The sequence below is a fragment of the Anticarsia gemmatalis genome, chromosome 10 (assembly GCF_050436995.1).
Source record: "Anticarsia gemmatalis isolate Benzon Research Colony breed Stoneville strain chromosome 10, ilAntGemm2 primary, whole genome shotgun sequence".
Taxonomy (NCBI): Eukaryota; Metazoa; Arthropoda; class Insecta; order Lepidoptera; family Erebidae; genus Anticarsia; species Anticarsia gemmatalis.
In genome coordinates this window covers 6,946,107-6,958,791 of record NC_134754.1, presented here as the reverse complement: position 1 = coordinate 6,958,791, position 12,685 = coordinate 6,946,107, and the positions used below count along the sequence as shown (strand labels likewise).

General features: G+C 34.3%; 1 protein-coding gene across 1 annotated transcript; it reads left to right on the top strand.

Annotated features, from left to right (window-relative positions):
• Positions 1-6,352: 6,352 nt before the first annotated feature.
• LOC142976159 (glutamate receptor ionotropic, kainate 2-like) lies at positions 6,353-11,775 on the top strand. The gene is made up of 17 exons (XM_076119414.1): positions 6,353-6,818; positions 6,890-7,050; positions 7,122-7,289; positions 7,374-7,540; positions 7,613-7,809; positions 7,885-8,150; positions 8,248-8,352; positions 8,434-8,550; positions 8,634-8,840; positions 8,980-9,141; positions 9,220-9,419; positions 9,496-9,697; positions 9,806-9,897; positions 9,970-10,106; positions 10,200-10,315; positions 10,556-10,708; positions 11,136-11,775. Exons 1-17 carry the CDS (start codon positions 6,740-6,742, stop codon positions 11,430-11,432), a joined length of 2,826 nt encoding a protein of 941 aa, XP_075975529.1. The 5' UTR covers positions 6,353-6,739; the 3' UTR covers positions 11,433-11,775.
• The last annotated feature ends 910 nt before the right edge of the window (positions 11,776-12,685 follow it).

Below are 12,685 nucleotides of genomic sequence, written 5' to 3'. Positions count from 1 at the left end.
GAAGAATAAGCAGACAAAGAGGTATTTCTATCCTTCGCGAGAAAGGGGTAGATAGTGTCTTAATTATATTTTAAAGGGTTAGAACTTTTCCTTTTAACAATCCATTATCGCATACGAAGTAAGTCGAGGCTGACGTTTTACGAGTTGTCGTTTAAATGGTCTTTCAATGTTTCAGAGTTACGCCGCACCTACAGAACAATTACTTTGTTACGTTTACTCCTGATTAATAATGACAAAGTTTTCTCGTTATTCCTTCACTGATTTTCTGAACTCGTTTTCTTGTTTGACACAAAGCAACCCTGTATTTTTGTTCCGTCTTCTCTTAGGTTTACGTAAAACTATTTTTCCTGGTGGTGGTATTAGTGGAAACCCTTCCCGTGTAAATCCCGAGCCCTCGGGAACTCCGTGATAAAAAGTCCTTGTGTTATTCTGGGTCTTCAGCTACCTATATACTAAATTTCATTGTAATCGGTTCAGTAGTATTTGAGTGAAAGAGTAACAAACATCCATACATACATACATTGCCATTGTTCTTCTCGTATCTTGTTAGTTCGTACGCTCTAAAGTAATATTGTTCTAGATTATTGTTAACCTGTGCTATAAATCAACTTGGAATCCTGAGTAAGTAAAATAATAACGGATGCGGTGTAGCGAGCTGGAAGTCACGTAGGCACTGCAACGACTACGGAACTTGCAATTGGAGTCGCACTAGAGCTTGTCTCCTTTTATGTTTATACAAGTTTCTTCAAGAAATACTACCGAAATTGTTAGTTTCAGTGAAACAATTGCTGGGAACAAAACACAAAGCGTGACTTTTGTTCAGCACCCAAAATACACTTAAGTTACGTGATATGACTAAAGAAATGTTATAACTTATCACTTTTACAATGATTAGTTTATAGTCGAAGTCATAAAAACAGAGATGCGTACCAAATCAGAATTTTAAAAGCAGCTTTAATTTCAAATAACTTTCGTGACATCTCATTCATTCTCTACCTTTTCTTTCTACAAAACCCATGATTCAGCATTTAATACTCGTGTATTTCGCTTCCCCGATGAAGATCATAAGCATGATAATGCGTTGTTACATTTTGTTGACTACATGAAAATGCGCACATTTACAGGCATGACAATGAATGAAAGAACACAAAAATCAAAAGAGGAGCTAAGGGAATCCATTATCCCGGCATTGTGTTTAACATTAATGTCGGATAAAGGTGGATAAATTGTGGGACGGACGGAGCAAGATTACAATGAATAAAAAATTTGATATTTACAAGGGCCCCGACCATGATTTATTTTACATAGAGACATTGTTTTCGAATTTGTTGAGTTGTTAAATTTAAAATTGATATATCAAGATTAATATCTGAACAGAATAGGGGTGACTAAACGGTAAAATGATCAAAATTTTATTTCCTGGTTTGCAGTTTGTTTACTTTTACTCCATCATGTGTTTTTTTACCTTAAATGTTGGTGATATCTTTGTCTTTTTTTTTAAAGACAACTCCGGCACTATGAATTGCTCTTGTCGCGGGACTTCTACAAACATACAAACAACGGACACAAAGTCCAACCAGATCCGAAACAATTATTTGTGGATCCCGACGCAATGGTAGCGGCGTGGTGACCTAAAACACTGCGCCACGGAGGCAATCATATTAGGCAAGAATATATCGGAAAAAAAATAAAATTATTACATTTTGAAAAGTTATAAGTACTTCAGCATATCGTAACGAGAGTTCAAACACCAGTTACTCTGGTGCATTACATTTGAACAATGTAGGTATAAGTCAGACACGTATTCGAATAATTCATTTTAATGGCCACCTCGAGTATAGTGGAAGAGATATACGTCGTCTCAGCATTAAATATTTTATCCGGTTCGTATTCAAACAGTAAATAAGACTACAGATTCACTATGGAATAGTTTTTGTGAAGAGCCATCATTAGATAATACATATTAGGTTGAGGTGGAATGTACCCGTCAGGTAGATTGATAATGCTATATTTCATGTGGTAATACTAAGTGGTAATATTTTTATTCAAGAAAAGCCTATTTCAGTTTTTATAGATAAAGCTAAGTTTGCGTACTTCTGTGTAGAACAATTATAATATTTTGAGAAAATCTTATGATGCGGTTTCGCTGAAAATCTTAAGATGAAATAAAAATGGCTGAGACCCCTAATAATTTTCAATGAAGTATTTAACACATCTTTCATTTTCATCATATTTAGAATCTGATTACGAATCAGAAATACTTATATTCTAATTAAGTTAAGTTGCAATTTTGTTGTTTTACAATAATCGCGTTTGTTAGGTTGGGTAAAGGTTCCGATAAAAAACCGAATTTAGTTTTACTATAAGTATTTTCCGTTAAATTGGACTTGATTTTTAGTTATATTTATAGCCTTTATTCCATGCTACAAAGGAGAAATACAATGCTAACAAAAAACATTCCCATAGTGTAATATTTTGTGTGATTTAAAAGTGGTTAATAAAGTTCTCGCTGTATAACTGATGCAAATACATTAGCTTTATTAATGTAAGTTTAATGCTGTAGTTGTTCACTGCACAGTTCAAAAGCCGGACTAGCACCTGTACCGAAACAAAAAGTGATACTAAAAAATAACTGTTATTACATTTTTATGACCCTTTGTTTGTTGGAAATATGAATCTGAAATATATTGAGTTGATGAGAACTATTTTCGAATACTTTAATTACTGTACTTTCAAATCCGTATTTGTACATTCATATTTAGCTTATGATTTATAAATATTGAATAATAAAGATGATAAGTAAATAAAAAAAATAAACTGAATGAAGATAATTGACGTGGTTTCATACACCTTTTACACATCATACTCGAAGAAGCCTGCTGTACCCATATGTAAAGAGCCATTCAACAAAACTTTATACTCTACAATGCCCTAATAACTTAAGTAATTTGACTCTACATTCTCTTCATATGTAAACAACGTCAGTACCTAAGAACCAATCACAAAAACCTAATTTACACATCTACTTTCAAACGGAGGACATCAAACCAAACTCCGGTATAATCCGACGCAGTAAAAAGGTTGCTACAAACTTGTACATAAAAGTTGGTTGTTTGTTTCACAAGGGCTAAACATGAACTGTGATCAAAGCGTATCGTCCCGATGTTCCCATTAATCTGCTTGTTGATAGCGAGTTACGAGTCAACAGTGTCGTGGTCGCATTATGTTGACCAGTGGGCTTACGGCGATACAACCGTGTTGATTGGAATATCGATTAAAGGTCCCTCTGTGGTTACACTGACTATTGTTATGAGAATACGACGTCTAGTTTATTGTGTACTATAAAATAGTAATGGTAATTGGCCGTAGTATTATGGCTAAGCGTTTCACCAAGCTTCAGTCCAACAAGAGGTTTCGGGGGTTCCATTTAAAAGGTAAAAAACAATTCAAGTGTGATTCACAAGTTATGCGACGCTATATTTTGTACTAAGTATCTACTAATTACATGGGTGGTTGTATTTTTGTTTCATAATGCAGGAGTCGTTTATTTATAGTAAGGAAACATAGTAGTACTTTTCAATTAACAAGTAATCAGTCTCCCGGAATTTGGTCTATAACCATAACAAAAGAAAAATTCAACGTAATAACAAGATTAGAGAAAAATTGCCGGAGGGTTTGAAAGATTTCCTGATTCGTTTTCTATTTACAAGAAAATTATAAGAGGGTAAACTGATATCAAAGCAGCTTATAGTTTTAACGTTTTCTTTTATGATTTTATTTTTCTTTATTCCAAGCAGTTTTCCTTATAAAATTGTAGTATTGTAGATTTTACTGAGGAAAGAAAACGCAATATATATTCCTTCCAATAAAATCGACTAAGATTTGCGTAGGAGTGAGTTCGACTGTAAGACTGGTTTCTGATATTTTTTAGATATTCCTGTGTCGTAAATTGAGAGAGTGTCAGTAAATTTAAAAGGATTAATAGAACAAGCCCAGTTGGCAAGTCGTGAGGCGGCAGAACTTGCACTGAATGAATAAGCATAGCCAAAACGAGGTTTAGTATTGAGCCCGGTCTGCGTCGGTGTCTGCGACATAAATGTAAGCTCGAAAACCAATAGATGTGACAACTTATTGTACCCTATGTTGGGCTCGGTAGGTACAACCTAAATAGATATTGCGAACGGTTTTCCCCACAGTTCAAATGGAATCACTTGACATGTGGGTTTGTTCGCATCTGTTGAAGGCTCTTGTTTTTATTTCCATCACAATTTATGCTAAACATCTGATATATTTGGGTTCAAACGATCAGCCCAGAGGCATTTGTATGTAAACCAGGACAACATCTGTCGTGCCTTTCAGTTGACCTCACCCTTTTGATTTATACATAAAGGTTTGCATTGTATTATTTTTTTAGTTTCGTTATAAAACTTCGCACTTTCATGTTCTATTTATTCATAGTAATTTTGTTATCACTAAGCATTTAGACAGTGTTTGTTAACGAATTAATAACGTAGTAAAACTTTATCTCGGTTATTAAAATAACTTTTGAATAGAACGTAACTTCCCGGCAATTAAACTTTGTTAATAAAATTTGCAGGTACACAAATGAGGAGATTGCCCTTGAATTAATTATTTAGGTCACCTTATTTTCTATCAGAATCTAACCTAATGCATCTTTAGTTTTGGTTCTATAGATGCAACAAATGATTGAATTGTTATCTTGTGACATCTTCATGATAAGCAATGTTTACGGATAGTAAGAAAGTTCAGCATATTGCAATTTAATGAGATGTTCCCAGTGAAACTAAAACACTTAATTTTAATAAGTTGTTGTTTGATTCGTATACTAACATCGTCACAGGTGTCAGGTTATAGTGACTGAAACCTATCGACATTTTACATATACCTTTACACATTTATTAATCAGAAGTTGAAGAGAAAAATAGGAGGCAATATTACCAGAGATCTTTTGTTTATTATACAGAAGTTAAATCATTGTCTGAAAGTTTTATGACTCAGACTATCAACTCGTTAAAAACAATAGGTACATTTAGCAGAACTCGTTAAAATTCTTTTCTTGTTCCTTTCCAGATTACCCTGAGATCCCGAGTTTAAAAAAATTCGTAATCCAGGCTTAGAGAAAAGGCTTGGGATTACCTTGCCTACTTTTATTGCGGCTCCCTAATTACACCCCTTTTTTATAGTCTATGACGTGCTTTTGATACTTTTACATTAATTGCTTTTAGCAACACTGAGTTGAGTAAAGTTCTAGAGTACCGTATAAATCCTTTGAACAAAGTATGACTTCAGGTTAATAAGGAATGCTTAATCTTGCTACTGGATTTGTAAACTGGGGCCTTGTTGAAGTGAATTAGTTTTTTTTATGCCTAATGTGCATTGACAAATACTTTAACTGAACACAAATACGATTTTTGTAATTATATATATAACCTGAATAACAAATTTTTTTATACGGCAAGTTGATATCCAAAACATGTTATTAACTATATCTAAACAAACATTGTTACGACTGCACTTGTACAGTCGTATTATTTTGTGTTAAAAAGCACAAAAAACTACATATTTTATTTATACATTACATTATTGTTTCACCATTGCTATAAAATTGCAATTTGGAAAACACAAACTGTTGCCTTCAAAAGTTGAATAAATAATCACTTAGTACGTATGTGGCATGTAGAATTCACCCCGTGCACGTCAATTTTAAGCTTAGCGCGTAAGCGGTTAGGCGGTTACCAACAAAAGCCGTCCAATTTCCAAGTTTACGACTCGATCCGAATCCGCCGGTGCCAACAGAACAGCTTTTGGTTTGCTGAAGAACTGCGACACTTCCCTAATTATTGTTTGTTTTTATTTGCCAACAAAAAGTCTTTATTGCCTAAATTGACAAGTGTTTTTTTTTATTTACGTCATTATTAACCACACGTCGCCATTAAAGGTGAAATAAAAAAAAAATATTTAAAAAAAATTAGCCCGTTTTTAGTCAAATTATGCACTAACAATTGCTAGGAAAAAACATATTAATAACATTTTCTAAGTACACAAATGTACACATTCAACATGTTTTCAACACCCATTTTCATCCCATGTTTCCTTACTACCGCCATCTATTGGGGAGAGGCAAATCTGTTAGAGACGGCTGACCGAAAAAGGTTCAGCGACGTAACAGTAGAGACAAAACCTTGAACCTTTGAAGAAAATGAACTACGAGAGGATCCAGTGAAATTTCGAGAGAGGTCGTCACATACTGCTTAAAATATCAACAATCTGATAATTTATGTATGTTTAGTTTATAATAGCTGCTCATTGAATTGCGAACTGCAATACCAGATTAGTATTTTTTATTGGAAATACAATTTAATTGTTACATTTTTAAGATAGAAAATAACTCAGAACTTGGTACAGTTTTAGAATTTTAATTAAGAAGCAGATAGTAAGCATAACATAAATAAATACAATCCTGCAACATTCAGATTATAATCTACTCCTATCATACATTGAAAACGAGTGCGTCATCTAATTTTAGCCGTGCAGTTAGATATTAGAGCCAGTAGAATAGCATTCGAAACAATTATAGTTAGGGCATCCGTTACCACGGAGACATTTAGGTCAAGTATTATAGTTTCATGTCGTGGCTTCATTCAAACTATTAGTAGAGTTCATATTAAATACAAGATCTATAAAGTGTGAACAGTTGTGCAGTGACTCTGGGCTGAAAATGCAACGAACCAACTTATTACTACTATGGATAACGGTAACGTTTTGTTTACATCAAACCCGAGGAGACAAAACTTTTGGTATGAATTTTTCATAATACAAATTGTGTGAGTTTCCTAAAGTGAAAAATCATGTTATATTATCAATGTAGGTGCCATTTTCGACGACGGCATGCTTTTATTGGAAGCCGCATTTAACGTTGCACTTAAAGCGGCATCCGCAGATCCAGACAATCCATTTGTAGCAAGTGTCATACAGACTTCTCCCGGAGATATTTTAGAAGCTGAAGAAGCGATGTGCAAACTTTTAGAGGTAATATCATTTTAAACAAACTGAGTTGCGTTATATGGGTGATAAATTAACCACTAAAATGATATTTTTAGAACAATGTCTTCGGAGTTTTCGGTCCAACCAAAAGAGGTTCTTTGGAACAAATACAGTCAATGGCAGATTTTCTTGAAATACCACACATTATAACGGAGCCTGTAGAATCACAAAATCGAAATTGGTCAGTTGTAAATATGTTTCCACATCACATTGCGTATTCGCAGGTAATATTTCTTATTTGATTGTAGTATTTTACAAAATATTATTTTGATTGGCATAAAGTGCTCTAATTGCAATCATTACTACAGATATTTGCAGATCTTATAGAATTACAAGGCTGGACAGAATTTACAATCATATACGACGGTGCCGAGCTTCTACCGTTTTTGGACAATATATTTAATATGCAAGATATAGATTCGGAAGACAAAATATTAATGAACATCGTACAATTGCCGGATGGGGAAGATTTTAGGTAAAATTTATGACACATTGAATAAAAGGTACACGAAAAATTCATCAAATAACTACTGTTTTGTTTATCTAGGTCTCAATTAAAATTTATTAAGAAATCGGGGTCGGTAAACTACCTAATAAACTGTAGGACGGAAAAATTGCCTCTGTTATTGACACAAGCACAACAAGTTGGTATCATGTCTGATGACCACAGTTATATTATAATGAACCCTGACTTTCAAACAATCGATATAGACCCTTATAAGCATGGAGGTTCCAGTATAATAGGTAAATTTTAATCAATCAATAATGCTACTTATAAATAAGTAAACGAAAAGTATGACAGTAATTCATTTTTTTCAGGAATACGTATGTTTGACTCCAGCACAGAAGATATCCAGAATTTTATCACAGCTGTAAATGAGGAAGTAAACACACTATCGGAAGGGAACATTGAAACTGCCATTGAAGAGAATGGATTGACATTAGATTTAGCTTTGCTACATGACGCCGTTATGTTATACGCATCAGCTATAAATTTAATGGCGCTTGAAGAAGGTGCTAATGTGACTTGCGATAGTGGAGATAGCTGGGGTTTTGGCTCAAGCATTGTGAATTATGTCAGAACTGTAAGTACTCGTATGTCTATATTTTTTTGAGTATTTTTAAATTACTAACTAGTTAACTCGTTAAAGAATGTGTGTATTTTTTAAATTAATATTTTAGATCGAGATTGATGGATTGACGGGCATCGTAAAATTTGATGAAGATGGTTTTAGATCTGAAATAGAAATAGATGTTTTGGAAGCAATGACTTATGGCTTAGAGAAGGTAAAAAAATACTTGCAGCTTGTACATGTTTATATTGTCTGTACCTTGCACTTTAAATCCGGCTTCCAATTTGTTCTTAAGGTTGGAGAATGGACCTTAGAGGATGGTTTTACTGAAACTGCGACAGATGTGGAACCTGCTGAGAAAGAAGGAAGTATATCAATGAAAGGGAAACATTTTCTCGTACTAACTGCATTGGTATGGTGTATGGTCATAGCGTTGACTGCTTTTAATGTCATAAGTTGTATTTTCAATTTTAAAGTATTTTTGAATGCTTTCAGAGTGCTCCGTACGGAATGTTACGAGAATCGTCAAAAAAGTTGGAGGGCAATGAACGATATGAAGGTTTTGGGATTGAACTTATAGAAGAACTTGCAAAAATGAATGAATTCAACTATACTTTTGAGATACAGGCAGACGGCGTGTACGGGTCCTACAACAAAAAGACTGGCAAATGGAATGGCATGATGGAGAAAATAATGGATGGTGTAACTATCATTATCCTTACTTTGGATACATTTCACAAAATATGTGACAAGCTTATATCTGGTATATTTGTCCATTCTGATAACGTTAATTCAATTGTTACATTATTGATGAGTGTCGCAAAAACTTACAATGTTACAGAGAGCAGATTTCGCAATCACGGATTTGACAATAACAGCAGCGCGACAGAAAGCCGTTGATTTCACAAGCCCTTTTATGAATTTAGGCATAACAATATTATATAAGAAACCAACAAAGGAGCCTCCGAATTTGTTCTCCTTCATTTCGCCATTTTCATCGGGAGTGAGTGATAAATATTTTATATTAAATTACTTGACCACGATTGACTAAAGTGAAACATTTTGTAACTTATTGTTGTAGGTGTGGGGTTGGCTGGCGGGAGCTTTTGTGGGTGTATCAGTTCTTTTATTTATTTTAGGACGAGTAGCTCCAGAAGAATGGCAAAATCCGTATCCTTGTATTGAAGAACCAGAAACATTGGATAATCAGTTTACGTTGGCTAATTCATTTTGGTTTACTTTAGGCAGTGTGCTGACGCAAGGCTCAGAGATTGCACCGATGTAAGAACTAACTTAAATAATAATATTTTATACAAATACATTGTTATAATTTCATTATAATAACTGATATTTACAGTGCAGTTTCAACTCGTATGGCTGGCAGTATGTGGTGGTTCTTCACGCTAATTATGGTGTCGTCTTATACAGCGAATCTTGCCGCTTTTCTCACGGTCGAGTCAAAGTTTTATGCTATTAAAAGTGTGAACGACCTTGCAAATAACCCTTACGGACTTACCTACGGGGCTAAGGATGGAGGTGCTACCTTTAGTTTCTTCAAGGTAATGGAAATGCTCTATGAATAATAAATTGAGTATCGAGGGAAATGTCCGTAAGAGGTATTATCAATTTAAAACAGATTCTTAATATATTTATTGCGTGTTTTGTAGGAGTCTGATAACTTATTGTATCAGAAGATGTATAAATATATGGATGAGCATAAAGAACTGCAGACTGCCACAAATGATGAAGGACTAGAAAGGTAAAGTTGTAGTAAATTTTATTCAAAAAAGTGCTAACACGTTTTAGTTTATTTTTCAATTAATATTTTTAGGGTCAAGTCGGACAGTGAGAACTATGCTTTTCTAATGGAATCTACGTCTATTGAGTACATGGTTGAAAGAAACTGTGACGTAGCGCAAGTTGGTGGGCTATTAGATAGCAAAGGATATGGTATTGCGATGCAAAAAAGTAAGACATATTGCATAATATATCAATTTTCATATATTTCTAAAGCAAAAATTACGTCTGACTTTATTTTTAATATAAATATTCATTATCCAGATTCACCATATCGGCAACCAATGAGTGAATCAATTTTACAATTACAAGAGGAAGGCAAGTTGACAAGAATGAAAGACAAATGGTGGAAAGAGAAGAGAGGAGGTGGTGCTTGTGCGGTAAACAAAACAGATACAAAAATATTTTATATATGGCAAACGTAAAAGTCTAAATTAGTCTAAAACATGATGAATTTTCATGTACAGTTGTTCTATCTAAACGGCACTATACCTTCATTTGTTTTATAATTGAGCACAATTACTCTCAGCAATATTATTTTCCAATAATAAAGCCTTTAAAGGCAGCGTTTTATTGTTGGGACCGTTTCCTTGGGCCATTAACAGGGTTCTATCGATTAGGATGACGACGCGGGTGGCGGTGAGGCTCAGCCGCTCGTGCTGGCGAACGTGGGCGGTGTGTTCATTGTACTCGCCGCCGGCTCCGGCTTGGCTGTCCTCTGCGCCTTTGTTGAGATGCTCTTCGACGTGTGGATGATATCGCACAAGTTGAAGGTATTTACGATATATACGCTGTAATGCGTTATTGGATTTTGAAAACAATGTTATCAAGTATCGATGCTATCGTTTTGCTCAGTATTTTTTTTATATTTTAAATGTCTGTTGCGTGCGTTTTGTGCTTGTATTTCTTGTTAAATGTAAAGTTTTGAAAGATTATTATTATTTTATTTTATCCCCTTGTGAATCCTCAATATTCAAACAACCTTTGTGACAACAGAAATCATAGTACAGTAATTATGTTTTCATTACCAGAATTGCATGATCCAGTGTGAACCCTGCTCCCTATCAGAATATTTATTATTCTTATTTGGTAAGTATTTTTGTTTCCATTTGCTTTCAACCTACGTATTACAATATACAAATATTTAATTACTGTATACTTTACACAGTCTTTATAAAGCTTACCTTGTTCATATTCCAGATTTCATTCAGAGATGAACTGGTAGCCGAATTGAAGTTTATCCTGAGCTTCAGTGGAGACACAAAACCTGTCCGTCATCGGGAGCCCACTGGTAGTGGTTCGGGCAGTTCAAAGAAAACTGCAGGCAAAGAAGCTGAAGGCACTGACTCACCAGATCTTGAGGACTGTGAAGACCGAGCGCCGACGCCGCGCTCTGAGAGGTCTACTCACTCGCATCACACGTTGCATAGTAGAAGACAGAGTAACGCGGTACAAATGGCTAGGATGCGAAAGTACAGCATTCGAAGTGGTAAATAAACCATTTCAATTGAAGGTTTCGTTTAGACAGTGGATTAAATTTTCTGCTTAAGTAACGAATATCAAAAACTGATTTACTTTGCATTAAAAATATTGCGACGAATTGAGAACCTCTTCCTTTTTTGAAGTCGGTTAAAAATTCACTTATTTCATGAGGCATCTTCATGAATCTTTGTTAATGCTAGATTTATTGTCAGCTACATGGAATAAGCAGTCCTTCGATCATAAAATTATTGTATATTCGGTGGAATAGGTTGGCAAACCGCAACATCCCGCAAACGGTATTTATTACACGACTAGCGGTATAGATCTATGAATCACTCTTAATTGCTGATCGCTTTAGTTGCGGTTTGAATAATTATTATGTAAGTAAATCAATTATAGATTTAATTAATAAAATGTTTATAAAGAAATCAGTTTTATTTACTCTTTTTAGTAGTTAAAACATTAAGCATCAATGATCATTCAAAATGTGAATCGATTCGAAATTAATTTCTTTAAACTGAAGGAATTCCCTCCAAATCAAACTAGGTTTAACCAGGACACTAATTGATGGTTTCATAATATTTTCTAGATAAATAATGGTTAGCTTTTAAGTGAAAAACTGCCAGGGCTTCCTCATATAATTACTGCCAACTTATCCATTAGATAGGATATATGATAGAAACTGAACTCTTTAAGGATTAAAATCAAATTTTAAATGTAGGTAGTTATGAGAACATATTATTATTGTGTAAATAATTATATAGTAGGTAACATAAACACACGCACAACCAACTTCTTAAATTCATCGGCATCAAGTTCAGTTGACCTTGCGGACATTCTTCATACGTCGAGCTGTTAATTAGTACATGGTTTGAGAAATGTCCGCTGTCTGTCCTCGTACAATGTGTCCAGAGTGAAGAGGGTGTAATGAAGGCGCTTGATTGAGGAGCACACTACTCCAGGGGTCATTCCTTATAATCCAGCACAGTTGACAACTTGGAGCGAAAGTATTAGCGATAATATGTACCTTATTTGTTTAAGATAGTTTTGTACCATTAATATTTAATTAGAGACAAAACGTTACTTACTTAAAAGAAAGTTACTTAACTATCCAAACCTTATTTAATGCAACACAAATTCGTTTTGAAGTCCTTATATATGTGAGTCTTTAAGCTGCCTAAGAAATTAAGCACTACATTTAATTGCTTGCATTAAATTACATTGTACAGTATTTGCTAATAAAATAAATACCACCCATAAACCCTAAT